Raw genomic sequence first — 26,004 nt, forward strand, 5'->3', positions numbered from 1 at the left:
ACAAGGTAAATCTTAATTTCCCAAATGTAGCATTATAAATAAGAGCAATAGCAAGCCAACTTTAATTACTCACTGGCTCTCCAGGCTCATTTCCACCAAGTATCCTAAAACCAAATCCAGTTTCTTTTCTCCAGAGGAAAATATCTTGTTCTTGATAATCAGGAACTGTGGAAAAGCATATAGATGTCATATCACTAAACATGTGTGAAGAACATAATGAAGGTCAATTGGTTTTCATTAACAACTGGACAGAGACAGTATTTTGTTTGCCGCACCGACAGTTTTAAGAGCTTTAGAATGGTTCAGCAAATGGCACTATCAAGTTAAAGGCTTCCACTGTTAGAATCAGTGTCACCATCCCCAATTGATTTTAGGTTTAAATCACAGACTGTGGTTTTAGTGTTGCAATTTACTGCAACAGCTAGGCTGTGAATCATGGCAATGTATCCAAGTTGGCTGCAGGGTAGAAACTCAATAAGGGCATTGCTGGCAATAAATCTCTGACACTTTGACCGAACCTCACCTTCTTTCTCAGTGGTGGATAGCAGATGTCCCCTGTTAGAATTATACCAGGCAGAGCAAGTAAGATTATAATCTGATTGAATAGTGGCTTTTTGGAGCATTTGATAATTAATGGTTAATCTGGTTATACTGTTAGAGAAATAAAATGCCAGCTTCACACACTTCTACACTGTGCATTCAATTAGATGTTCAACTGGTTAAAAGTTAAGTGAAATCAGGACCCAATTCATTATAAACATTAATGTCTGCATTGCTAGGACAGTTCTTTTATTGGTGATAATAATGCATATTCCCTTATGCTTGATGCTGAATATCAGCAGTACTTAAATCATTTATCTGTCACCTTTCTCCAGCAAATATCTATTGAGCAATTACTACATCGGCATCATTTTATATGCATTTAACCACCTACATTACTCATCAAAACTCTGACAGTACTGTTCCTAATTAACTTGCTGACAGGGTGAATGCAAAATCAAAAAAGGAGACATGAGTGCTTAAGACAGTTTTATCTAAAAAATGGATTAAATAATTGAAATTTATCCAAAGGAAGTTAATTTGCTGACATCAGTAGTTAATTGATTACCCTGCTGCTGAGCCACTTAAATCAGAATGGCTCCAGGTTTGAACTTTAGCCTGTGCAAAAGCTGGAAGGACAACATTGGACCTTAGTACCTTGAAAGTGAGTGAAGGCAAATGAAATTCAGTTAAACGCCCTCCTCCTGACTGTTATTCACTAACCACCGCTAAAAGATTTGCATACATGATTATACACGGGTGGCACAGTGGCTCAGTGGTTAGCACTGCTGCCTCACAGCACTAGGGATCAGAGTTTAATCCCACACTGGGACAACAGTCTGTGTGGAGTTTGAACATTCTCCTCATGTCTGCGTTGGTTTCTGCCGAGTGCTTCAGTTTCCTCCCACAGTCCAGAGATGTGCAGGTTAGATGGATTGGTCATGCTAAATTTCCCACTGTGTCCAGGGATTTGTAGGATTTGTAGGGATTACAGGGATAAGAGGGGTGGATTTGGGTGAGTTGCTCTTCGGAGTATCAGGGTGGACTCAATGGGCCAAATGTGTTTCCCACACTGTAGGGATTCTATGAATATTGCAGAAGGTCAGTATCACATATAGCTGTGGTGTTTCCGCTAGTTAAATAGCTGACTGACGGCAGTGTTAATAAGTTTTAAAGGGTTTTGGGGTAGTGTGGGGAAAAGGCATTGAAGTGTTCAATCAGCCACCATCATATTAAATTGTGCAGCACATTCAATGGACTGAATGGCCCTATTTTCTGTTCGGAGATTTTCAACACCTCTTTTACTAAACCCCATATAATTTACTGTTTTCTTATATTGGATTACTTTTCCTCTCAGTTTCTTCAATTTTTGTTATATTTTATCCTTTCATCTTTATCAACCTCTCCCAATCCTTTTAACAAATTGGAGGGACAACATTTAAACTTTCAAGGAAGGAAAATACTGAGATAATAATTGTAGTCTCTAACATACAACTTCCTTATGTGATGATAAAAAACTTGCGATAAAACAAATATATGAGAATTATACATAAAGTAGGAACAAGGAAAAGCAAGTCAAATAAGAATATAATTTTATAAGAAGAAAATCAACTTTACCTCAAGAAGAATAAATGCTCAACAGATGCAGCAACATAGCAATGGTAGGAGAATAACATAAAATTAGGGTACTAAATGCAAAATAAGGATTTTCTTCAAAAAGTAAGGAAATGAATCACATCTCATGCTTAATATTCCCAATGTGGATGGTGAAATTCCACAATTTGACTGTGAAGAAACACAATCAATGAGCGTTGGAAATTTGCCACCCATCATAGGCCTTTGGTTTATTTATTGGTTCACCTAGCTGTGCTGCACCTCCACTTTACCAACCATCTAAATGATTATTTCTATGTGGTGCCACTGGCCATTAAAAACTTCATTCACATTCATATGATTTATGAGTAGCCTTCCTGCAGGAAATGATCAGTGTAGCAGGATTACAAATCACATTTATCAATCAAATCCATCAAAAAAATATGTTTGGCTGCTAATGTTAATTGAAGCAACTAATAACACAACTTAAATACATTTTGAAGATCACTACTGCAATTATCATTGTTACTTTTTTTTAACAGCAGTTAAATGTCTTGTATTGTACGTATAATTAATAACTCTCAGTAATGCTATGATGATTAAAACTTAAAGTTTGTTTGAAGTATAATTTTTTTTGGACACATTCACCACATGCGATTCTGTTACCATTCATATGTAATTGACACACAACTGGTATTAGTTTGTCTGCAGCAAATGACACTGCTGGGAGTTCCAATATACTTCTGTTCTCTCAGCAGCTTTCAACATATTCCCTTTTGCTTCATCTGAACCTTGAACAATTATCACAAATGCATAAAAGTTCTTGTTTGCATTAGGATATGACAAAAAGTTGAAGACTCTTTGAATCACATAATCATACTGAGATTCCTCCTGGGGTTAAGTTAACCTTAGGGATTAATCCACTACTGTCACACAAAGGTCTTTTCCCTGTGTATATCAAACATTCCTTCTCAATTCCTGGAGTGTGTTCCTAATGTACTGGATTTTTTATTTCACGACATGAGTAGATTACAGTGTAAAAATTAAAATGCTAATAATGATGATATCAATATATGTCTCTGGGTGTTTTGGTATTTCAGAACACTAGCACACCGCATTATGAAGTGTCATTCTCCACAGGAAAATCTTTCTCAAACTGCTCTTGCACAGCTGCATCAGAGGTAGAAGAATGTCAACATCCCATCAGTAGTTTTCCCGCTTTTTGGTTGCAATTAGCACAAGATGTAAGAACACAGAATAAATATATTTTTAATTCAAATTTGTAAATGGAGAGTGTGCATAAAAGGATCATGAATCAATAATTTGTGTGAAAAAAAAGGCTTGGTCAAACAATATGCGAGTGACATCATCTGCAAAACTCTTATATTTTAGAAGATTATGTTGATTGGGTTAGATTATGTAGGTTGCAAGGAGCCTTAATGGAGCATTAAAACATCAGTATGAGCCAGCTAGGCAAAAAGGCCCATGTTCCACTGCCAGGTTCTATCCAATTCTCTGTTTATTATTTATGATGTGTAACTAACATTTATTTGGTAAGAATATAGCATAAAATGGCTTCAATGACCAGGTGCAATGAAAAGACTAAGTATTTAGCCAAACTGTAGTTTTAACCAATTACATAGGGCATCTGTTCACAATTCTTGACTTGTAGCCCAGAATGAAAATTATATACAACACTATATTGACACAGCCTGCTGTAATATGGGGTTTACAATATGTTACTATACTCCACACAACTATTTCTAGCAAATATTTCTAACATTTTTCCCAGGCTTTTAACGGAATACAGAAGTGAAATAAGGGATTGGTTTTGAAATAGAGGTGTGAGACTAAAGATGGGATCTATTCTTGCTGCTGCTGAATTGCCGTAGCTCTTTCTAAATTGCTTTATCCAACAGCTTTTTTGCAATGCAATTTGGCAGAGTAACACTTTAATGTTTCTTGCAATCATTTCGATGGACATTGTTAAAGACGATGTCACAGGAATATTACATACTGATCGTCAGTAACAGATCAGTGGAATCCAAATCTGTTTAAGTCAGTAAAACAATTAGATGTTTGAGTTAAAGGTCAGCGTGAAAATATTAAATAGCTCATTGCTGAGATGCAGACCTTTTCAGTTTTAGTGACAGTTTGAGGTAACATTTTCATTTTAACATCTAGTTATACCAATGAATTCAGTGAGTCAAATAAAAACTAATACTGACTTGCAAATGACAAACTTTATTTTGTGTACTTATTAACATTGCACTTCTGATGAAAGGATGCAGGCTTTAAATTTCTCATTGTACTTACGTCTACTTTCATACATGCTTCTCGACTGAGCCCAAATTTTAAAAGGATCCGGTTTCCTTTGCACAGAACTATCTGCTTGATCCAGTGCTGGTGCCTCGTTTGAAGGGTAGTCTGGAAGCCCAGGGGCGCCCAGGACCGGTGAAGCAGTGTGCGCGCTCCGCTGGCTAGAGACACTGTGCTGGGAGCTATTCTGACTGTCCTTCCTTTCCAGTGCCTGCTGCAATTATTCAAGAGAACAGAAGGTCATTCCAGCTTTTCAGTGAGTGTTAGCGATCAATACAATGCTCCCATTTTGAAAAAAAAGTCTCTCCTCAAAGTTCAGTTGTTTACTGCAGCTGGGTACTTTACAGCAGCCCATCATTAAAACTGTACAACACATTGAAAAGGGAGCTATGAGAATTTTGCCCATTAGAGCACAACATTTCCAACCTTTGTAAAGCAAATAATACATTTTATATCAGACACAAAAAATAAATAATAGGAGACTGCTTTCTTTAAACAAGGGTAATATAACCATAAAAAAATTAGGAAACACACTGTAAGCGAACATATTGCTTGCACACAGATATATTCTGCCAAAGGGTAAATTTATTTGAAACTGACAAACAGGCACATGAATACTGACATTTCTATGATTTGATAGCAAATGCAACCACATTTCCCCTTCACGTGTCTAATACATTTTGACAATGCAAGGGCCTGAAGTTACTTAAATGTGACTTTAATCAGCGTTGCCTTGCAACCATTACAAGTGCATTAATTATCTATTTTAGGAACTCCTTGGTTAAGAGGGGAAAATACATAATCTAGGGTTGAGAAACAAAAACACGATTTATTGCTGATCGGCCTCAGCTTCTGCATTTTACACTAAATGTCAGTTTGATCAGCTATTTCAGCCAAACAAAAATGGCACATTCATAGATAATGCATATTCATACAGCTCCGTAACGCACAAAAAAAATCATAATTAGAAGAATGAATGAGGAAGATCAACAATTATGAAGATTACAAACATATCCTTAAGTACACAGATCCAGATACCCTGTACTGTACTTACCGACTTAGGGCTTTTCTTAGGTGGCAGTCCTGTAAAATAGCAAAACAAGAACACACATTCAGAAGCACTGCAATAACACAATTTTAAAAAAAAAGGAAATCCTGTAAATTTGTGTTGTGAGCATATAGTTCTTGAACCATGATAAGTTCTGTGTCAACCATTGTGCTCACAGTCTGATGAGATAGGTTATAGCATAATGAATCCTAGGTGCATTGGTAATGCTGACTTGTGAATCAGCAGCCTTGAGGCTAGCGGTATAAACAAATCTTCATGTCCTAAGAAATGAAATTCTGCAAGCTGAAGCAAAACACAGTTTCCACAGCTCCAGTTATGGGAAACCCGTAAGAGCAAACTAAAAGGAACCATAACGTTCCCATTCAAACAGAAGGATTTCAAGAATGTTACATTTGCTTCTCTACTTACATCACTTCCAGCCATTTTTCATTCATAAAGTTGTACAAATAGAGCAACATTCATAGGTTTATAGATGCCCAACTATGACCACACCTCATAAATGTATATGGAATGGCAGTTCAATAAAGCTCTGCATTTCTCTAACCTCTTCTGGTAGTTATGTCATATAAAAATATGAATGTTTAGATTGCATTCATGAAGTTCACAAAGAAAAACATTTGTATTGATTATTATGAACCTGTTCCTATTTCCTAATGTTGCCTGCAAATGAGCCATCTGCAAGGAAGAATCAATTATTCCTCCCAGCAATAATGCTTCTCTATGGCTGCTGCCAGCAAGAGGTGCTGCTCCTTTAAGAGGGACAGGTCTCCTCTATACCTCTGACATGAAATGTCCATCCAACTACTAGGCTAGCATTATGTGCATCTTGCAAAGTGTATGAAAGATGCTCAATATAAAATGCTATTGAAGATAGAATTTAGCATTCAGATTCTTGCTTTTTATTAAAGGTATGCACCCTCCTTTCTCATTTCTGCAAACAAATACTGAAAGCTAACTTTAACTCATTTTAAATATTGCCAAAAACACAGAAGTTTTCAGATATAGAGCTTGACAGGATTTCACTTGATCCCAGAGCTTGGAATTTACAGAAATCGAGTCATTACCATGTTGAATTGTACCACTGTGTAATTCACAGTATCACTCAGACGCGTGCACTAAATATAATTTATCTATGCTATTAAAAGGATGATTGGAACAGCTGGAAGCCTGATTTAAAATGTTATTTAGTTACAGGTATTTGACAATCCACGTAAAGTCTATAAATCATTCCTATCCTGACTGCTGTCTACGAATGTATTTTATCTCATAATAAATTATGAGATTAATGAGGCAGAATTTTGACAGGACATGTAGTTTTTATCTCTTTCCCCACAACCACTGTATATACTTCATACTGGTCCCAACATTAAGAGATCAGGATTCTAGGCCTCTCTCAATGTGTGAACTGTGTGTCTGCTCGAGTAGGCACGTTCTCGACTCAATTGCCTGTTGACCTCTCCCTAATCTTTAAACATGTCCATTTTTCTCTATCTTCCACAAAGTTCTGTTTGAAAAAAAAGTCTGAAGAAAATTTCTTATTTATTACTCCAACATATGACCCCACAAACTGCTGACACCTGTCTTTCCTCTTACATACTGGTATCAGCCGTCGAGCACCTTGCTTTTTTTTAAGATTTTTTTTTAGATTACTTACAGTGTGGAAACAGGCCCTTCGGCCCAACAAGTCCACACCGACCCGCCGATGCGCAACCCACCCATACCCTTTACCTAACACTACGGGCAATTTAGCATGGCCAATTCACCTGACCTGCACATCTTTGTGACTGTGGGAGGAAACCGGAGCACCCGGAGGAAACCCACGCAGACACGGGGAGAATGTGCAAACTCCACACAGTCAGTCGCCTGAGGCGGGAATTGAACCCAGGTCTCGGGCGCTGTGAGGCAGCAGTGCTAACCACTGTACCACCGTGCCGCCCAGAGTGGGTCTTCATTTCAGGGCAGACAGCTAGTCCAGTCTGGTTACATTCACTAACTCCTACAAGTTTTCAGCAAGGGTTCTGCATGTCAATCGTGAGTGAAAATCACAGCTGACGTTTCCCCTCTTTGTCCAAGGAGACAGATGCAAATCGAAACAACCTGAACGTTGTGTTAACTTAAGTGCAGTTGAACACTGGACTCCAGGGTGGCTTCCTTTGCAGAGGGGCTAAGCTCTCTATCCTTAATAAAAGTAAATTCAAATTTAAAAGGTAGAGTCAAAGGATATCTATCTGCCTTGAACAATTTTATCATACGCACACATCACATTGGATATCACTGAAATTGTAATTGGTACAAATCAACATCAGTTGCTTAAATATTGATGCACTATTTTTGACTGCACTGCGAAGATACATCATTTTATAAATAGTTCACGGTGTCTGATCTTTCTCATACTAGTGACAGGCTGATTAGTCACTACTGGAGTGCAGCAGAGCTTGGGTTAAACCAAAAAGCACCAAACACAGCAGACAGAATATTGGACCATTTAAGGTAAAATTATCACATTTGTGGCATCCACTAGACAAATGTCAAGACAGATAAAGACTCAATGTGATAGCAGCATGAGAACTGTGGTCTCCAGCAGACTGCTCCATCTGTCAGTGTTGGCATCAAAAAACACTATACTAACCACTTATGGTGCTCCTGGCCAAGTGGCTTTATTCTCAACACTTCAAGTCTGCGTTTGTGATTTGCCTATCAAAACCTGCTTCTTTCCACTCTCCTCAGACTTTTCACTTCCCTTCCTCTCTTGAGACTGCAAATCCTGCTGAGACATAATTCCATTGAAAGCTTCATGTTCTGTCACTTAAGAGTTTATTCTTTGAGATTGGAATTTAGGAAAAATGAGATCCACCACATTTGATCTCAGTTCTGTTGTCCCACATATGCACACAACAGCCAGCTCACCAACCCACAACAGCTCATAGTTCTTCGCTATAACCGTGAGCTATCGTGGTTAATTGAAGCCCTCAGTGTACAAAGAAAAGAAAATTTACAGCCCAGGAACAGGCCCTTCGGCCCTCCAAGCCTGAGCCGATTCAAATGTACTGTCTAAACCTGTCAGTCAATTCCTAAGCATCTGTATCCCTCTGCTCCCCACCTACTCATGCATCTGTCCAGACGCATCTTAAATGAATCTACTGTGCCTGCCTCTACCACCTCTGCTGGCAATGCGTTCCAAACGCCCACCATCCTCTGTGTGAAGTACTTGCCACGTGTATCCCCCTTAAACTTTCCCCCTCTCATCTTGAAAGCGTGACCTCTCATTATTGAATCCTTCACCCTGGGAAAAAGCTTGTCTTTATCTACCCTGTCAAAACCCTTCATGGTTTTGTAAACCTTAATCAGGTCCCCCCTCAATCTCCTTTTTTCTAATGAAAACAATCCTAGCCTACTCAACCTTTTTCACAGCTAGCACCTTCCATACCAGGCAACATCCTCGTAAACCTTCTCTGCACCCTCTCCAAAGCATCCACATCCTTTTGGTAATGTGGCGACCAGAACTGTACACAGTATTCTAAATGCGGCCAAACCAATATCTTGAACAATTTTAACATGACTTGCCAACTCTTATACTCAGTAACCCGTTCAGTGAAGGCAAGCATACTATATGCTTCTTGATCACTCTATCCACCTGTGCAGCAACCTTCAGGGTACAATGGACCTGCACTCCCAGATATCTCTGTCTATCAACTTTTCCCAAGGCTCTTCCATTCATTGTACAACTCGCTCTTGAATTACTCTTGCCTAAATGCATCACCTCACATTTGTCTGGATTGAAAACTATCTGCTACTTTTCTGCCCAACTCTCCAGTCTATCTATATCCTCCTGTATTCTCTGACAGTCCCCTATGCTTTCTGCTACTCCACCAATCTTCGTGTCATCTGCAAACTTGCTGATCATACCAACAGTGCCCTCTTCCAGATCATTTATATATATTACAAACAACAGTGGCTCAACACTGACCTCTGCGGAACACCACTGGTCACCTTTCTCCATTTTGAGAAACTCCCTTCAACTAATACTCTCTGTATCCTGTTGCTCAACCAGTTCCTTATCCACCTAGCTAGAACACCCTGCACACCATGTGACTTCACTTTCTCCATTGGTCTACCATGGGAAACCTTATCAAATGCCTTACTAAAGTCCATGTATATGACATCAACAGCTCTTCATCTATCAACTTGGTCACTTCCTCGAAGAACTCTATTAAGTTGGTAAGGCACAATCTCCCCTGCACAAAATCATGTTTCCTATCACTGATAAGCCCATTCTTTTCTAAGTATAAATAGATCCTATCCCTCAGTACCTTCTTCAGCAACTTTCCCATCACCAACGTCAGGTTCACTGGTCTGTAGTTACCCAGAATATCCCTACTTCCCTTCTTGCACAGGGAGACAACATGAGCAATTCTCCAGTCCTCTAGCACCTCACCTGTATTTGTGGACTTCCCTTCAAATAACTGTTCCAATCCACATTTCCAAGCTCCTGCCTAATTTTGATATAATTGGCCTTGGCCCAGTTAAGTACGCTTCCCTTAGGACCACTCTCTTCTTTATCTAAGAGTATTCTAAAACTCTCAGAATTGTGGTCACTGTTCCCAAAGAAAACCCTCATCGTAACTTCTACCACCTGTCCTGGCTCGTTCCCCAGTACCAGGTCCAATATGGTCCCTTCCCTCGTCGGACTATTGACACACTGCTCTAGAAAACTCTCCTGGACACTTCTTACAAATTCTACCCTGACGCTAAGTGTATCCCAGTCAATGCTGGGAAAATTAAAATCTCCCATTTCCACTACCCTATTGCCTGTACATCTTTCAATAATTTGTTTACCTATTTGTTCTTCTACCTCATGCTCACTGTTGGGAGGCCTGTAATACAGCCCCTGTCCTGTCTGTAGCATCTATATCCTGGAACATTTAGTTACCAATCATCATGGGATTGGCTTAATCAGAGATTACGGAATCGATTTGTGGTCATCATTAAACTCCTAATTCTAGATTTTTATTGAATTCAAATTCCACCATCTGTCATGGCAAGATTTGAACCAGTTTCCCCTGAACATTAACTGGATCTCTGAATTAACGGTCCAGCAATAATACCACTAGGCTATTGCCTCCTCCCATAATAATTGCAGTAGTTTGAGGCACAATTCATCATGAGTGGTGACTTGCAGTATTGTGTATATGATGCCACAAGCTATTCCAGAAAAGTTTAGTTAATAGCTGCACTAGTTACTTATCAATTAAAGAGAAGACAGACTGGAAAAGAAAGAGTATTATTGCGCATGTGCACCATGCAATGTTAATATGAAAGTATATTCATTCCCACTATGAAGTACACTTCTCCCGCCTCATTAATACTTCCTTGCGTGCAACTGGAAGACATATCACATTCGAGATACAAATAAACTTTAAAAATGGAACAGAAAACACAGCAACTACTTTGACTGGGAGATATGGAACAATCTACTTAAGAAAAAGAGTCATAAGTACTTGCGTATTTAACGAATATTAGGTTGTCACAATCTTAAGGAGAAATGAGTACTGAGGCTTCAAATAGTTTACATTTTTCATCCATCACTTTTCTTCTGTTATCTAGATATGGATATCAAATGTTCGCTTAAAAGATGCACTAAAGACAGAGGGGTAGGCACCTGGGATTACATTGGCCAGGGATTCTACATTGGCCCCCATGGTCTTAAGTCAAACATAGGCAAGGAAACCTCCTGCTGGTCATCTTCGTGGTTGTAGACCTGCATACAACACTTCCCCCCCCACCACCAACCTCTTTGGCTGATGAATCAACCCCCCTCCATGCTGAACACCAATTGGACAGTGTAGTGGTGGGAGCAAGCGTGCAAAAAGCACGCTTGGTGAGGGATTTCAATGTCCATCTCCAAGAGTGACTCAGTAGCATCACTACTGGCCAAGTCCTAAAAAACAGACCTGCTATACCAGGCCTGAGGCAAGTGGTGAGGGAAAATCCTACTTGAATTGATCTTCACCAAATGATCTGCTGCCGGTGCATGATAGTCTTGATAGGAAAGACCACTGTACAATTCTTGTAGAGACAAAGAATCTTCATGTTGAGGACACCCTTCATCATGTGGTATGATTTTTCCATTGTGCAAAACTGGAGTCAATAGAAATCGAGGAAAACTCTCCACTAATTGGGGTCTTATCTAGGCCAAAGGATGATTTGTGTGGTTCGTGGAGGTCAATTAGCTCAGTCCCAGGACATAGCTGCAGTTCCTTGGTAGTGTGATAGATAGAACTATATTCAACTAAACTAAAGCAATGATGTTAATTCTGTGGCTACAAGAACAGCTCAGAGGTTAAGAATTCCGCAGTAATTTACCTCCTGACTCTGAAAAGCATCATCTCCATCAGAAAGCACAAACCAAGTACATCTTTCCCTGAGTAGTGAGACTAGAACTGTTCAAAGTTTGGGAGAAGATTTGTAGCTCGGGTGCTCGTTGTTGTGGTTCTGTTCGCCGAGCTGGGATTTGTGTTGCAGACGTTTCGTCCCCTTTCTAGGTGACATCCTAGTGCATGGGAGCCCCCTGTGAAGCGCTTCTGTGATGTTTCCTCCGGCATTTATAGTGATTTGAATGTGCCGCGTCCGGTTGTCAGTTCCAGCTGTCCGCTGCAGTGGCCAGTATATTGGGTCCAAATGACTAGCCACACTACCATACATCAAGAACGTTTCTGAACTGACAGCCAGACTACTGTGACCACTAGGACTCATAACAGTACACAAACCAACAGCCACTCTCAGACAACAACTCACCAGGACGAAGGACCCGATACCCAGCATGAGCAAAACCAATATAGTGTACAAAATCCAATGCAAGGACTGCACAAAACACTACACAGGACAAACAGGAAGACAGCTAACGGTCCGCATCCATGAACACCAACTAGCCAGGAAACGACATGAGCAGCTATCCTTAGTAGCCACACACTCAGATGACAAGCAACATGAATTCGACTGGGACAACACTACTATTATAGGACAAATCAAACAGAGAACAGCCAGGGAATTCCTAGAGGCATGGTATTCATCCACAGATTCAATCAATAAGCACATCGACCTGGACCCAATATACCGGCCACTGCAGTGGACAGCTGGAACTGACAACCGGAAGCGGCAGATACAAATCATTATAAATGCCGGAGGAAACATCACAGAAGCGCTTCACAGGAGGCTCCCAAGCACTGAGGATGTCACCAAGTCAGGGGATGAAATGCCTGCAACACAAATTCCCAGCTCGGCGAACAGAACCACAACAAAAACTAGAACTGTACAGAGTACTTCAGGGGTGGTCTCACCAAGACTCTATCAATTGTGTTGGATTTCTGTAATCTTATATTCCCAAGCCTTTTGTAATAAAATTGAACATACTATTTTCACTAGGCATCAATATGAAGTGAGCTGCTGATAATTAATAATAAATATGCCAATTGTGGAAAAGTATCTGAACATTTGAGTCAGCTTGCTAATACAAAATGGCATCAGGTATTGACAAATTCTATACATCATCCTGTGGGCTGCACACACAAATATTTTAATGAGGAAGAAAATGAAAATAAGTACTGTTTTCTCATTCTTAAAATGTGCTGGCTAAGGAAGTAACATCATTTTTCTGTTTACATTCTAACTGTGTCCTGTCTGCAATGTATGACAATCCAGCATAAATTACGCTCTATAGCAGTGATTTTCAAATTAGTCTGTAAGGAGACTTCCTGCAAAACATGATCACATTCATAGGAGCCTGTTTAAAATATGGAGTGTCTCAGGGACACTGATCTAAGTTATGTTATTTAAGAAACATGTTAGGTATAAAACATCATATAATGCATTTTGTTTGAGGAATTTGCTTTGACATACAGTGCAGACAATAGACCACTAGAATTCAAGCAGAAAAATTATACTCCTCATATCAATATTGGACAACGTTATCCATTAACCTCCTTTTTCTTCCTTATTAAAATATTAAGTGCAGCCTGCAGGATTGCATAGAACAACAAATAATTTGGCTAATGCTCTTTAGAAAGAGAGTTTTGTTCAATCTGAAATATCAATGAAAATGTGAAAAAAAAATGCACTGTGTGAATCAAGACCAAGAATAGGCAGGTTCAGAGGGTGGGAGAGGGTCTTAATTAGGCCGAGATAGCGAAGCATGAAAAGGCAAAGGCACAAACTAAATGTTCAAATGGACCACGCAACAGAGAGAGATGGTTTGCATTGATGGCAGAAACATGAAGTTCAGGAGACGATAGCTGGGTGCAGTTTGCGCAGATGAGGTGGAGGCCTGAATGGATGCTCTGCTTTGGGACATGGACCCCTTTAGGAAAGAGGCAGATTAAGTGGGAGAAAAAGGAACCCAAAGAACTGCTGCTGCTGGAAATCAGAAACAATGGCAGAAATTACTGGAAAATCTCAGCAACATCTGTGGAGACAAAGGAGAATTAACATTGCATCTCTAGTTAACCTTATTTGGTTTAGGTGGAAGGTTGTCCGTAAGACTTAGTTAGAAGTATAAAGAAAACCTTTAGATTACAATTGAACAGTTTAAAACTTAACTTATGTTAGCTGCTGTTCTGTGGTAGCATTCTTGGCTGTAAGTCAGAAGGTTGTGGGTTCAAACTCACTCCAGAGACACAAACACAATTCAGGCTGACGCTTTTCAGGAAATGCTGCACTGTCACTGCGGCTGCGTTTTGGATGAGCCATTAAACTGACCTAATGTCACAGATTCTTGAACTTTGGTAATTTGATTCAAACACATCTAAAATCTAGATTTGAAAGGACATTTATGGCCAGCTTTATGTACTGAAGAAAACATAAAATAATGTTTATGAATTATATAAGAAAATGACTGTTTTCAGACTGAAACTTCAGTCTTCATGCAATAGCATAGCAGAAAATCAGTGAAGTTTCTTGAGAATGAACTTTGGGTTGCACTCAAGATCCATTGCCACATTTTTGCAGTTGAATGGGAACTAACTGGTTTTGCATTGCTTACAGGCTCAACTATAACATTACAAAAAGAGCATTACCATTCGCCACACTAATTCTTTGAACAGAATCATTATTCTACACTCCAACAAAAGTGAAAACATTTCAACTATTTAGGTTCATGCCAATGATTACTTGCTCAATCAAAATGCCATAGTTTGGTTAAATTTATTTTCACCACAGAACCTCTCCTCTTCAACTGAGCAATCAGTAACCAATAGAAAACTGGCTAAACATTTACTTTAACTATTGCAATCATAAGAAGATATTAAATATACCAAATCAAGTGCAAGCAAACAAAATTTCTGCATCATTTCCACAATATTCATCTCCACATTGAAGATTGCAGGTAGGTCATGCAGTCGACTCTAAGCACTGTAGGCTGTTCTCTCTTAAGAAACTATACCTGAGGTTGAGTTGGACAATGGATCTGGTGGAATGCACTTGCAGCGCTGACAAGGGGGAATTGCTTGAAAATTAAAGGATGCAATGAAAAGCTTGACAGTCTATAATTCTTCCATCCTGAATCTGTGTAATTTTTATCTATTCTAAATGTCAATGTCGGAGGAATGGTTAGACATCCAGATGGCTGGCTGGATATCTGAGAAATTTCCTTTTGATACAATCTGATTGCAAAGAAATTTTAATTTTGAGAGAATACCCCTGTGCAAATTACTGCAGATGCTGGAATCTGTACCGAAAACAAATAAGCGCTGGAGATCACAGCGGGTCAGGCAGCAACCATGGAGAGAAAGCAAGCTAACATTTTGAGTCTTGATGACTCTTGAGCTGATGAAGAGTCATCTAGTCACATAATGTTAGCTTGCTTTCTCTCCATGGATGCTGTTTGACCTGCTGTGATCTTCAGCATTTTTTGTTTTCAGGTCTGTGCAAATGATTAGTGAGGTAAAAGAAATAGCCTGTTAGGAAGCACTTAATCTGAGAGAAAAAGCTGATGTGATCATGAAGCAACGACTGTTATCGTATGGATTAGTATGTTTTATATACAGCTATGTTTTTTAGACATGAACTTACTCCTGGCAATAATAACATTTCTATAATAATTTGCTACATTTTAAGAGAACATTGGTAGTTATTTTCAACAATTGACAGGGGAATGACATATGAATACGTGAAGTGCTCATCCATTATCATCAGACCTTACTTCCAGCTCACATATTAATTTTCATTCATGACTTTATTTGAATAGTTCAATTTATTTCAATAGAAAGAACAAAAAGTATTTTGCTACAGCAGCAGTCAGAGTCAATTAACTAATCAATCTCTGGTCTGTAGATTCATTTTGTGTTTTTGCACCAATTAAACCTTAGGCATGAATCACACTCATTATGTGCAGGTACTGAAGATTTCTCTCACCTCTTCTATACAAAATTGCCATCATTTCCTCGGTGGAAGTAGGTACTGCAGATGCTAGAGATTAGAGTCAAGATTAGGGTGGTGCTGGGAAAGCACAGCAGATCAGGCAGCATCTGAGGAGCAGGAAAATCGATGTTTCGGGCAAAAGCCCTTCATCAGGAAGGGCTTTTGCCTGAAATGTCGATTTTCCTGCTCCTCAGATGCTGCCTACCCTGCTGTGCTTTACCAGCACCACTTTCATCTTGATTGCCATCATTTCCTACCATTTCTTCCTACCCAACTCCCAAACGTGTGTTCACAAATTGTGCAAATTCAATTAATGTATTATTTCACTCACACTTATACTCTTTGTCAAAAGTTAATCAGAAAACTAAACTCACTGCAGTCATTATGACAGACCTACCAAGAAGAGCATGCAACGAAAGCTATAAAATTATGAAGAGATTTTACTAACAACAACCAGAAAGTGAATGAGCTCTTTGCCATTTTCCAAATTAGCATATAGACACAAAATATGTACATAGCCATCCAAAATTTATGCCAAAGCAGCAAAGTCTATGAATCAGGTCAACCTCATAATCATACAGAATTTACACACATATCCTTGTAGACAGCAGGGAAATGAGCTACACAACATATAATTTTATAGAAAGATTTCAGACATACAGATCAAAATAGTCAAAAAATAGATTCAACACTTACCTCCACGTTGAACCAGGAGTGTCACTTCACTTCCCTTGGGGCATTCCAACAGTGTATCAACTACTTGATTATGGGTTAGATTCTGGACATTCTTCTTATTGACTTCAAGAAGGAGATCTCCTTCCTTCAGACCACGACAGCGTGGGCCATCCACAATTTGTTTAACTCTTTGGCCACCACCTCCAGGGCTGTCAGCTATGGTAAAACCAAAACCCATAGGGCCTTTAACTATGTGAACAGTTATAAGTTCAGGTTGAGTTGCTATAGAGGAAGCCAAGGAGACATTGTCATTGGTATAGCCTGTATGGGATCCATTTGATGAAACATCACCAGATGATGGACTATATGGTCTCTGGTCTTTTACTCCATTCCCATTCGCAGGAGCTGTCTGGCTACTGTGGCTTGAAAGGGAGTCATAATTTTCTTGGCCATTGACAACAATTGGCTCTTTATCCGAAATAGCTACTGATGTCACCAAACTAGTATTCGGATCATCTGGATCAAATGGCAAAGGATAACCCCGGCAAAGTTCAAGATCCACGGTTGAACCAATTGGAATAGACTGGAATATTTTCACAACTTGAGCATGGGTGTATCCCAGTACACAACTGCTGTTTACACTTACTATAACATCACCTAGGAGAGAAATTTGGTGGACATTAACTACTATAATGCATTGATAATTGTTTAATTTATCCATGTTAGCTTCATGATTATATTTTTAAATGAGAAATAAAGTTGTGCAATTCAAAATAAATTGCATATTTTGACAACAGTAGGAACTGAATACTGTCAAGTACGAATGATACATATACTGAACATATCAAATAATTTAAAGTTGAATTAAACAGCTTAGTAGGTATGCTGATGATAATTGTGGCCAGTAGCCTGTGGTTTTTATGGGAAGACTCCAGAATACAAAGGAACAAGAAATAAATTTGACTTCTCCCTCATCTAAAACCAAATTAAAAACAGGCAGCATCATAAAATGTACTCCTCTAAACAGCACAATTTGACTTAGTCACTCACACTGCAAAACAGTAACTCTGGTGTTCGTGACAGCTGCAGTGAGATGAGTTGCATTGTGGATCACAAGCTCAAACTTCAAAGATGACTTGTATCCAGATTTCCTTGTTTATTCTATCTTAGTTAAGAAATGGGGTGCAGTATCACCAGGGGAACATCAACCAAAATTGGAGTAAGTAAATGGCAGACACAGTCATGGTCCTCATTACACTGAAGTGGACCTTATGTTGACCTGAAAGTTACACCTTGAAACTACCCAACTCACTGTCAAAAGTTCAGAAGTGGCACTTGTAAAAAGACATGAAAAATACATATTAAATGTGTGTAACCAAAGAATGTTCCTTCTCATTGGGTACCTGTCTCCATTTTGCCATCCAGAGCTGCAGGCCCATCGAGAACTAAACTTTTAATCTGTAGAAATTCATCAGGCTCATCACCACCGACCACTGTAAAACCAAACCCTCGGGTACTCTTCTTCAGCTTGGTGTTGATGAACTGCCCTTTCAGTTCTGAAGGGTTTCTTGTAAAGAAGGGCTTACCTGTTCATAAAAATCAATTGCAAATTAAACAGTTCTTGTTCAGAGTCAGGTGGTGAATGAATGAGAGAAATTAGATCATGATCAAGTATTTTAAACATTTTGGAATCAGTGAAGTATTTATTCAGAAATTTCAACTTGGCTGTTGACTTAAAGCTGGTTTTAATATCAATAGGTAAGGATGCTGCAATGATACACACCATCAAATTTACATCAGTTTTTGTTAAGTTTTAATCTTATTTGTTCAGGTAGCACTGACTTAAAATAGTTTATAAACACTCTCTTATTGCAGTTACCAATTTGAATATTTTGCAATTACTCTACAGATGATACATGGCACATGATTCATGCAATTTTACAGTTAATAAACACACGGCCTTGCCCCAACCAAAATCACCCACAATATGCCTCAGTTGTGGATTTTCACACATGAACATTTTCAGGCTTTCCCTTTCATGTCAGCGTTCAGTTGTTTCCAATTTGTAAATTATCAAATATTTCTGTTAAATCAAAGTTACCTTGCGCTGGTGTTTCTCTGAAAGATTCCTGATTATTCTGCACATAGCTTGGAGCTTTGGGTCCAGGAGATGCTTGTTGTTCTGTCCAATCTGAAGTGGTGTGAAGAAAATGAATTCATAGAATTATTTAAGCAAATGGTTTCTTTCGACAATGACCCCAAACCCAGGATTACTTTCAATAATTACAGTACTAATTAAAATGTAACTTTCTTAACTACACTGAATGGTATGGTTCTGGCAAGTGTTGCTGAACAGAAAGAGCTTATAATGCAGCTTCATAGTTACTTGAAAATGGAGTCACAGGAGGGTAGGATAGTGAAGAAGGCGTTTGGTATGCTTTCCTTTATTGGCTAGGGGTTGGGAAGTCATGTTGTGGCTGTACAGGACATTGGTTAGGCCATTTTTGGAATATTATTTGCAATTCTGATCTTCTTTCTATCGGAAAGATGTTGTGAAACTTGAAAGGGTTCAGCAAAGATTTACAAGGATGTTGCCAGGGTTGGAGGATTTGAGCTATAGGGAGAGGTTGAATAGGCTGGGGCTGTTTTCTCTGGAGTGTCAGAGGCTGAGGGGTGACCTTATAGAGGTTTATAAAATCATGAGGGGCATGGATAGAATAGACAAGGTTTTTCGCTGGTGTGGGTGAGTCCAGAACTGGAAAGCATAGGTTGAGGGAGAGAGGGGAAAATTTTAAAAGGGACCTAAGGGACAACTTTATCACGCAGAGGGTGGTGTGTGTATAGAATAGGTTGCCAGAGGAAGTGGTGGACGCTGGTACAATTACAACATTTAAAAGGCATCTGAATAGGTATATGAATAGGAAGGGTTTAGAGGGATATTGTCCAAGTGCTGGCAAATGGAACTAGATTAGGTTAGGATATCTAGTCAGAATGGATGCGTTGGGCCAAAGGGTCTGTTTCTATGCTGTACATCTCTATGACTCTAATAAGAAAACATTTTCACCGTTTGAAATAACTCTTTCTTTCATTATGGTAACTGCATGAAATTTATTCATCACTTCATAACCGGAGCAGTTTGTTTGTGAAGCACAGGCATGTTTGGCTGTCTGTATTATGGCATGCTGATGATTTACTTCATGAATTCAGTGCCAATAACCTAGCACGGAAGGCATTGATAAGTATCTGATTTTTGTCATTATATTTTCTGAGTGATGGACTTCAAAACTCACCTTCTGCTTGCTGCTGTTCGAGCTGCTTTTTGCGTTTTGCTTCAGCAACAGGATTCTCATATTGCGTCTTCCTATTGATATGACTAATGAAAGAGAAAAAGCTGTGTCAGAATACAAATCAGTTCCAAGGAGGAGTATCCAACCTTGTAAAAGCAAATTCAGAAGATGACAGTAAAAATAAATATTGTGCATTTATTCCTTAATAAATCGTGTTTGAATGAAAACACATATTCTCAAATAAATCAAAATTTATGTTGCAATTGTGCCAAGCATGTACTGTTCAAATTAACATGCTCATGGTTCCAGCAAAACATAATAAAACAATGAATGTTACAAACGATATAAACAAATGTATCACAACCAAAATTCACATGTAATTTAGACATATAAAACGCAATGTGAAGTCTTTCATTTTCTGATGATTGTATCACAATGTGAAGAGCAACAGATCCCAGCCAGATAAATCCGTAATGTCTTCAGAGACAAGCTGTGACATGATTACCTGCCAATTGGTTAATCTGGGAAATTGATCAGTGACTAATTAAATAAGCAAGGAGTTGGTGATATTTAATAAATCAACAAACGTGACAAATGAAGAAGAAACAATTTATTCTGGCACAGAGTGGCCTTCATCAGTCAAACAGGGAGCACCATTACAGCCTGTCATCAAGTGGTCTCTGTCTCATTCTCCTGAGAAAATCAGACTTGTAAATGCAAAATATTAGGAAATTATTTTTATTAGGAAGGATAAATAAATTGAAACAATTGCACAGACCGAAGAAGCAATTATCAGATGTTGCTTTATACATTGAGTGGAACAAATGGAGTGCAGCCATTTCACACAGAATGGCATTTGGAGAATCCCAGGAGAATTGTCTTTGATAGGGTTTGGTAATGGACAGTGAGGATAGGGACGTAGAAAGAGAAGGAATAACTTTATGGAACTATTAAAAGAGTAAAATTAGATTACACCTTTTTCTTTGGCTACAATAATTTCTAGCTGGAAAAGCGCAGCAGGTCAGGCAGCATCCAAGGAACAGGAGAATCGACATTTCGGGCATAAGCCCTTCTTCAGGGATGAGGAAAGTGTGTCCAGCAGGCTAGGATAAAAGGTAGGGAGGAGGGACTTGGGGGAGGGGTGTTGGAAATGCGATAGGTGGAAGGAGGTCAAACTGAAGGTGATAGGCCGGAGTGGTGTGGGGGCGGAGAGGTCAGGAAGAAGATTGCTGAACTCAGCACCACCTTCCTAACCTGCAATCTTCTTCCTGACCTCTCCGACCCCACCCACTCCGGCCTATCACCCTCACCTTGACCTCCTTCCAACTATCGCATTTCCAACGCCCCTCCCCCAAGTCCCTCCTCCCTACCTTTTATCTTAGCCTGCTGGACACACTTTCCTTATTCCTGAAGAAGGGCTTATGCCCGAAACGTCGATTCTCCTGTTCCTTGGATGCTGCCTGACCTGCTGCGCTTTTCCAGCAACACATCTTCAGCTCTGATCTCCAGCATCTGCAGTCCTCACTTTCTCCTACAATAATTTCTACTCTATTATTGGTAGCAGCCTCAGTTATCTTCTAGATACAGCAGAAATTCAAAAACTTACTCAACATAGTAGACACCATAAACAGGATCATCGATCTTCTCCCATCCAGAGGGCAGCTCTGAAAGGACAGAAAAACACCTGTGAAGGGATTTGCTGATTTACTTCAGGAAAATATTAAATGTGGGCATTCGGATTTAAAATATTTGGATGAAATTCTTGCCTTTGCAAATTTTAATCAAGACAGTAGCCTAGAATCTCCACTAATTTCATCAAAGAATGCGATCCACATGAAAGTGGCCAAGCCATCATAGGAAAAAAACAAAGAAATTTAAACAAGCATTGCATTGAACATTACTTGAATGTCCATGATATTAAACAGTGGTTTAAAATCTAGTGCACTGAAAGGCTGGTCACACCCACAAAACTGGAGCCACTCCAGGTCAAAATAATGATTATGGAGAATTGCTGCCTCTCTGTTTCAGAAGGGTCTTCAAATTAAGGCAGTAATAGGCAGAATTCAAAGATTTGAAATATTATGAAATATTTAACTTGCTAAGGAACTGTGATTAGATTAGATTCCTTAGAGTGCGGAATGTTCATTATTCCACATTGCTCATTTTTATGGAACTTAATTTTCTCATCAAATCAACAAATTTATTTTATTGCAAATACAATTCAATGAAAACTCTACTAAAGTTAACTATCAAGGTTTTAGCAGGTTAGAGGAGGTGGGTGAATAGAATTGATGCATGTAAAGAATTGGTAAGTTCTGTATAACCACTTGATTTTTTTGTACAAATAACCTCAAAAGTAAGCATGGAGCAGAAGAAAAGATATATGCCTAGAGAATCACACATCGTTTGGGAAAAATGATAGTGGAGACAATAAAGCAAGGGCAACATTTAATGTTCATAATAAAACACTACAGTTAAACTCAATGGGCTAGTTCTTGTACAAATGTGGAATGAGAAACAGATTTCTTTCCTGCACCAAAGTGAGTTCCTTTCTAAATACCCGACATCTCATTCTATGTTTTTAGAGAACAACTTTAAGTAGCAGAATGGGCTGACTGACAGTCTGCCCTGAATTAAACCCTGAATGCTTCATTTTTTTTCGCCATCTTTAAACCTGTAAAAAGTATATTGGGACAGAAGGTTAATGAGAATAATGGGGGCAGGGACAACCATTAGACACATCATATAATTTAGGTGGACTTTCCCTCCCCACTTGCTACAAGTAATTATAGCAGGGCTTGAACCTTGCCCAACTAAGTTTAACCTTCTCAGGCAGAGACAGTGCATTGGGACCTGCTGAAGGTACATTGAGTCTCTGTCTTTTCAGAGTCTGGGTTATGTGTTTACCATAATAACAACAACCTTTTAAATATTCCTAACTTCCATATTTGAAAGGAGCAATAGGAGCGAATAGAAGAAATATGAACTGAGCTCTGCAGACAGGAAACTTGGGCAGGACATCAGCCTCGAGGAGGATTATGGGTTTTTTTTTCATCCTCAGGAGCATATGTTAGATTTCTTTCCAGTGAGACTGCAATGGCCTATATTTTAAAAATGGGTCAAACTTGAGAAATGTGTCAAAGGCCTTCAACATGATCGACATTTTCTATTTTTTACTTTATTATATTGTGCAATTCACTTGTTGTTTGTGGATTTAAAAATCTGGTATCTGCTCCGGTAATCCTGACCTCTTCACTGCTGCATTTGACATTTCCTTGCTAATTCGTGTGGCTCAAGCAACATCTTAGATCATAAAATTCCCATAGCAACCAATCAGCAATTCACAAATCCTTTTTGGCCGATCTTTTGCGTTCATGACAGCGAAGGATGTTAGTGCAGGTGGAATAGAACACCTTCCATATAACTATCACATAATTGCAGATTAGGTACTGTCCAGTCTAAATCACTTCCAATTTAAGAGTATACCTCAGCACCAACCTCTTGACTACATTCTATTTCAACACATCATTCTGCTTCCAGATAGCCATCAATGTGACTTTTGAGTGAAAGGGCCAATTTAATATCAAATTTGTACTGGTTTTATACTGGAGGCAGCACTACTTGTTTCAAGCCAGTGGAAAGACAGATAGAAATATTTTTCATCCTCTCAGTTTGGATTTGATGTAAATCCAGAGTTCAGAAATCGTAAGGTAATCATATAATCTTATTGAACCATTACACTCTATTCAACATTTGTGGTGCATATGAGTTCTGAAGAATTCAGTTACATTACTCAGGCTACAAAACATAATTTTCATGAAATGACTTTTTAGAACATTGCACATCGTTTATGCTGTCTTCCCTTCATCATCCGCCAAACAAAAACAATATGGTTAAACATTATATTTGACTCTCCACTAGAGACAGAGAATTAAGCTCAATTGCTTGAAACAGTCCCTGCAGTCATAAAAAAATTCATACCATCTTCCAAAGAAAGTGACACCTATTTGTTCAATAATCTAATCCTCAGAAATCCTCCCTCACATTCATCTCATTCTTAGTTCAAATAATTTAAATCAAATTATATTATTTATATGATGTTAACAGAAAATAAACAAAGGAACATATTCATTTTGTTGTTTAGATAGGTACAGTCTCTGGATAATACTGTGCCTGCAAAATTCTAAAATTTAACTTCTCCATTTATCTATCATCAGGCACCGGTCATGACATTTAATCAGTTCAACTGAGTTATGTACAAAGGGATTGGATAAATATATTTTGTGTATTTATATATACTTAAAATACAATTATTTCAAATATGTGTATTAACACACATATACAACAATATCGAAAACATTTCAGAACATATCACCATTTGACACTTATCCAATTGTATTTCAAGACTACACTTTCAATCTTACTTTCTATACTTGCATTTTTGCAACAATATGATAGCTGTTTCTTAATCAAATAATCACTAAAATACATCTCGTGACAAAGTTAATATTTATTAACTCATAAGAAGCACATTTGCTAAAGGTTTTCAGTAATTAAAATTATTCATTTTAAGACACTAAAACATCTTTTTGGCTCTTGATATCCATATCCCCTATAATTCAGTTTTTTTTTTAGCAAAACTGAAAGCAGTGGAATTGCAGTTTAATATCAACCATATCAATAAAGTATGGGTGTCTCTCAGCTCAGTTGGTTAAGTGTTTAGAGAGGAAGACAGGATCGACATGCAGGAGGCTGGAAGAATACAGCAAGCCAGGCAGCATCAGGAGTTGGAGAAGTTGACATTTCAGGTGTAATCCTTCTTCAGGTATGGGGGTGGATGCAGGGGGAGCTGCAGATAAAGGGGGTGGCGAGGGCAGGGTGTTGAAGTGGGAATAGGTGAAGACGGTAGAGGGTGTGATCTGATTGGTCGATGGGAGGAATGAATCCAATAGGTGGCTGGGAGGGGTAGAGGGCTGGAGGGGTGGGAGGGGGAGGGAAGAGATTATTTGAAATTGGAGAACTCAGTGTTGAGTCTTCCGGGCTGTAGGCTGCCCAGGCAGAAGATGAGGTGTTGTTCCTCCAATTTGCGATTTGGTTCATTGTGGCAATGGAAGAGGCCAAGGATGGACATGACGGAAAGAGAATGGGAAGGGGAATTAAAATGGGCGGTGACTGGGAGGTCCAGTTGATCCTTGTGGGCCCGGCTGAGATGCTTGGCAAACAGTTCCATAAGTTTATGTTCGGTCTTTGTGATGTGGAAAAGATCACATTGGGAGCACCGGATACAGTAAACTAGGTTGGAGGAGGGGCAGTTGAACCTCTGTCTCATGTGGAAGGACTGTTTGGGGGCCCTGGATGGAGATGAGGGGTCTGGTGTACCAGCACGTTTTGCATCTTTTCCGGTTGTGGGGGAGGTACCTGGGGAATTGGGGGGTTGGTGGGGAGAGTGGCATGAACAAAGGACAGACAAAGGGTATGGTCCTTGCAGAAGGCAGAGCTGGGTGGGGAGGGGAAGATGTTCTTGTGGTGGGGTCTAGTTGGAGTTGGCCAATGATGCGTTGGATGCAGAGATTGATAGGTGGTAGGTGAGGACAAGGGAGACTCTGTCTTTATTGCATTTGGGATTGGGATTTAGAGCAGTAGAACAAGGAATGAAGGTGGTGTGGTAGACGGCTGTCTGGGATGCTTGGGAGAGGAATGTCTCCTTCTCAGAGCAAATGCTGCTGAGGAATTGGGAGAATGGGATGGAGTTATTGCAGGATATGGGGTGGGAGGAGGTGTGGTCCAGGCAGCTGTGAGAATCTGTGGGTTTATAGTAAATGTCTGTCTGGCGACTGTCACCGGAGATGGAAATGAAGAGGTCAAGAAAGGGGAGGAAGGTGTCCGATGACAAGCAGGAGCTTGGAAGAACACAGCAAGCGGGCAGAGAGGAAGACAGAACAATGCCAAGAGTGAAAGTTCTTACTGAAGTGGTTCATGTCAGACTCTTTTCGTGCCCCTACTTGATGTGAACAGATAAAAAACGAAGGGACTGCAAGCATTGTAAATCAGAAACTAAAACATATGCTGGAAAAGTTCAGCAGGTCTGGTAGCATCTGTGGAGAGAAATCA

The 26,004-nt window shown here is 39.3% G+C and overlaps 1 protein-coding gene across 7 annotated transcripts in view; it reads right to left on the reverse strand.

Moving 5' to 3' along the window:
- magi1b (membrane associated guanylate kinase, WW and PDZ domain containing 1b) overlaps positions 1-26,004 on the reverse strand; it is a 453,246-nt gene that overhangs the window by 48,917 nt on the left and 378,325 nt on the right. For 6 of the 7 annotated variants that reach the window (XM_043708283.1, XM_043708285.1, XM_043708281.1 and 3 more), the window contains 8 exons: positions 21,500-21,557; positions 19,897-19,979; positions 18,708-18,797; positions 18,010-18,192; positions 16,628-17,263; positions 5,507-5,535; positions 4,450-4,666; positions 74-165 (listed from right to left, as the gene is read on the reverse strand). In XM_043708283.1, coding sequence (XP_043564218.1) covers positions 74-165; positions 4,450-4,666; positions 5,507-5,535; positions 16,628-17,263; positions 18,010-18,192; positions 18,708-18,797; positions 19,897-19,979; positions 21,500-21,557 — 1,388 coding nt within the window. Of the gene's footprint in view, positions 1-73; positions 166-4,449; positions 4,667-5,506; positions 5,536-16,626; positions 17,264-18,009; positions 18,193-18,707; positions 18,798-19,896; positions 19,980-21,499; positions 21,558-26,004 lie in introns of all 7 variants that reach the window. The other variant, XM_043708282.1, reaches the window with a different exon arrangement.

This window comes from Chiloscyllium plagiosum, chromosome 18 (genome assembly GCF_004010195.1).
Source record: "Chiloscyllium plagiosum isolate BGI_BamShark_2017 chromosome 18, ASM401019v2, whole genome shotgun sequence".
NCBI classification, from domain to species: domain Eukaryota; kingdom Metazoa; phylum Chordata; class Chondrichthyes; order Orectolobiformes; family Hemiscylliidae; genus Chiloscyllium; species Chiloscyllium plagiosum.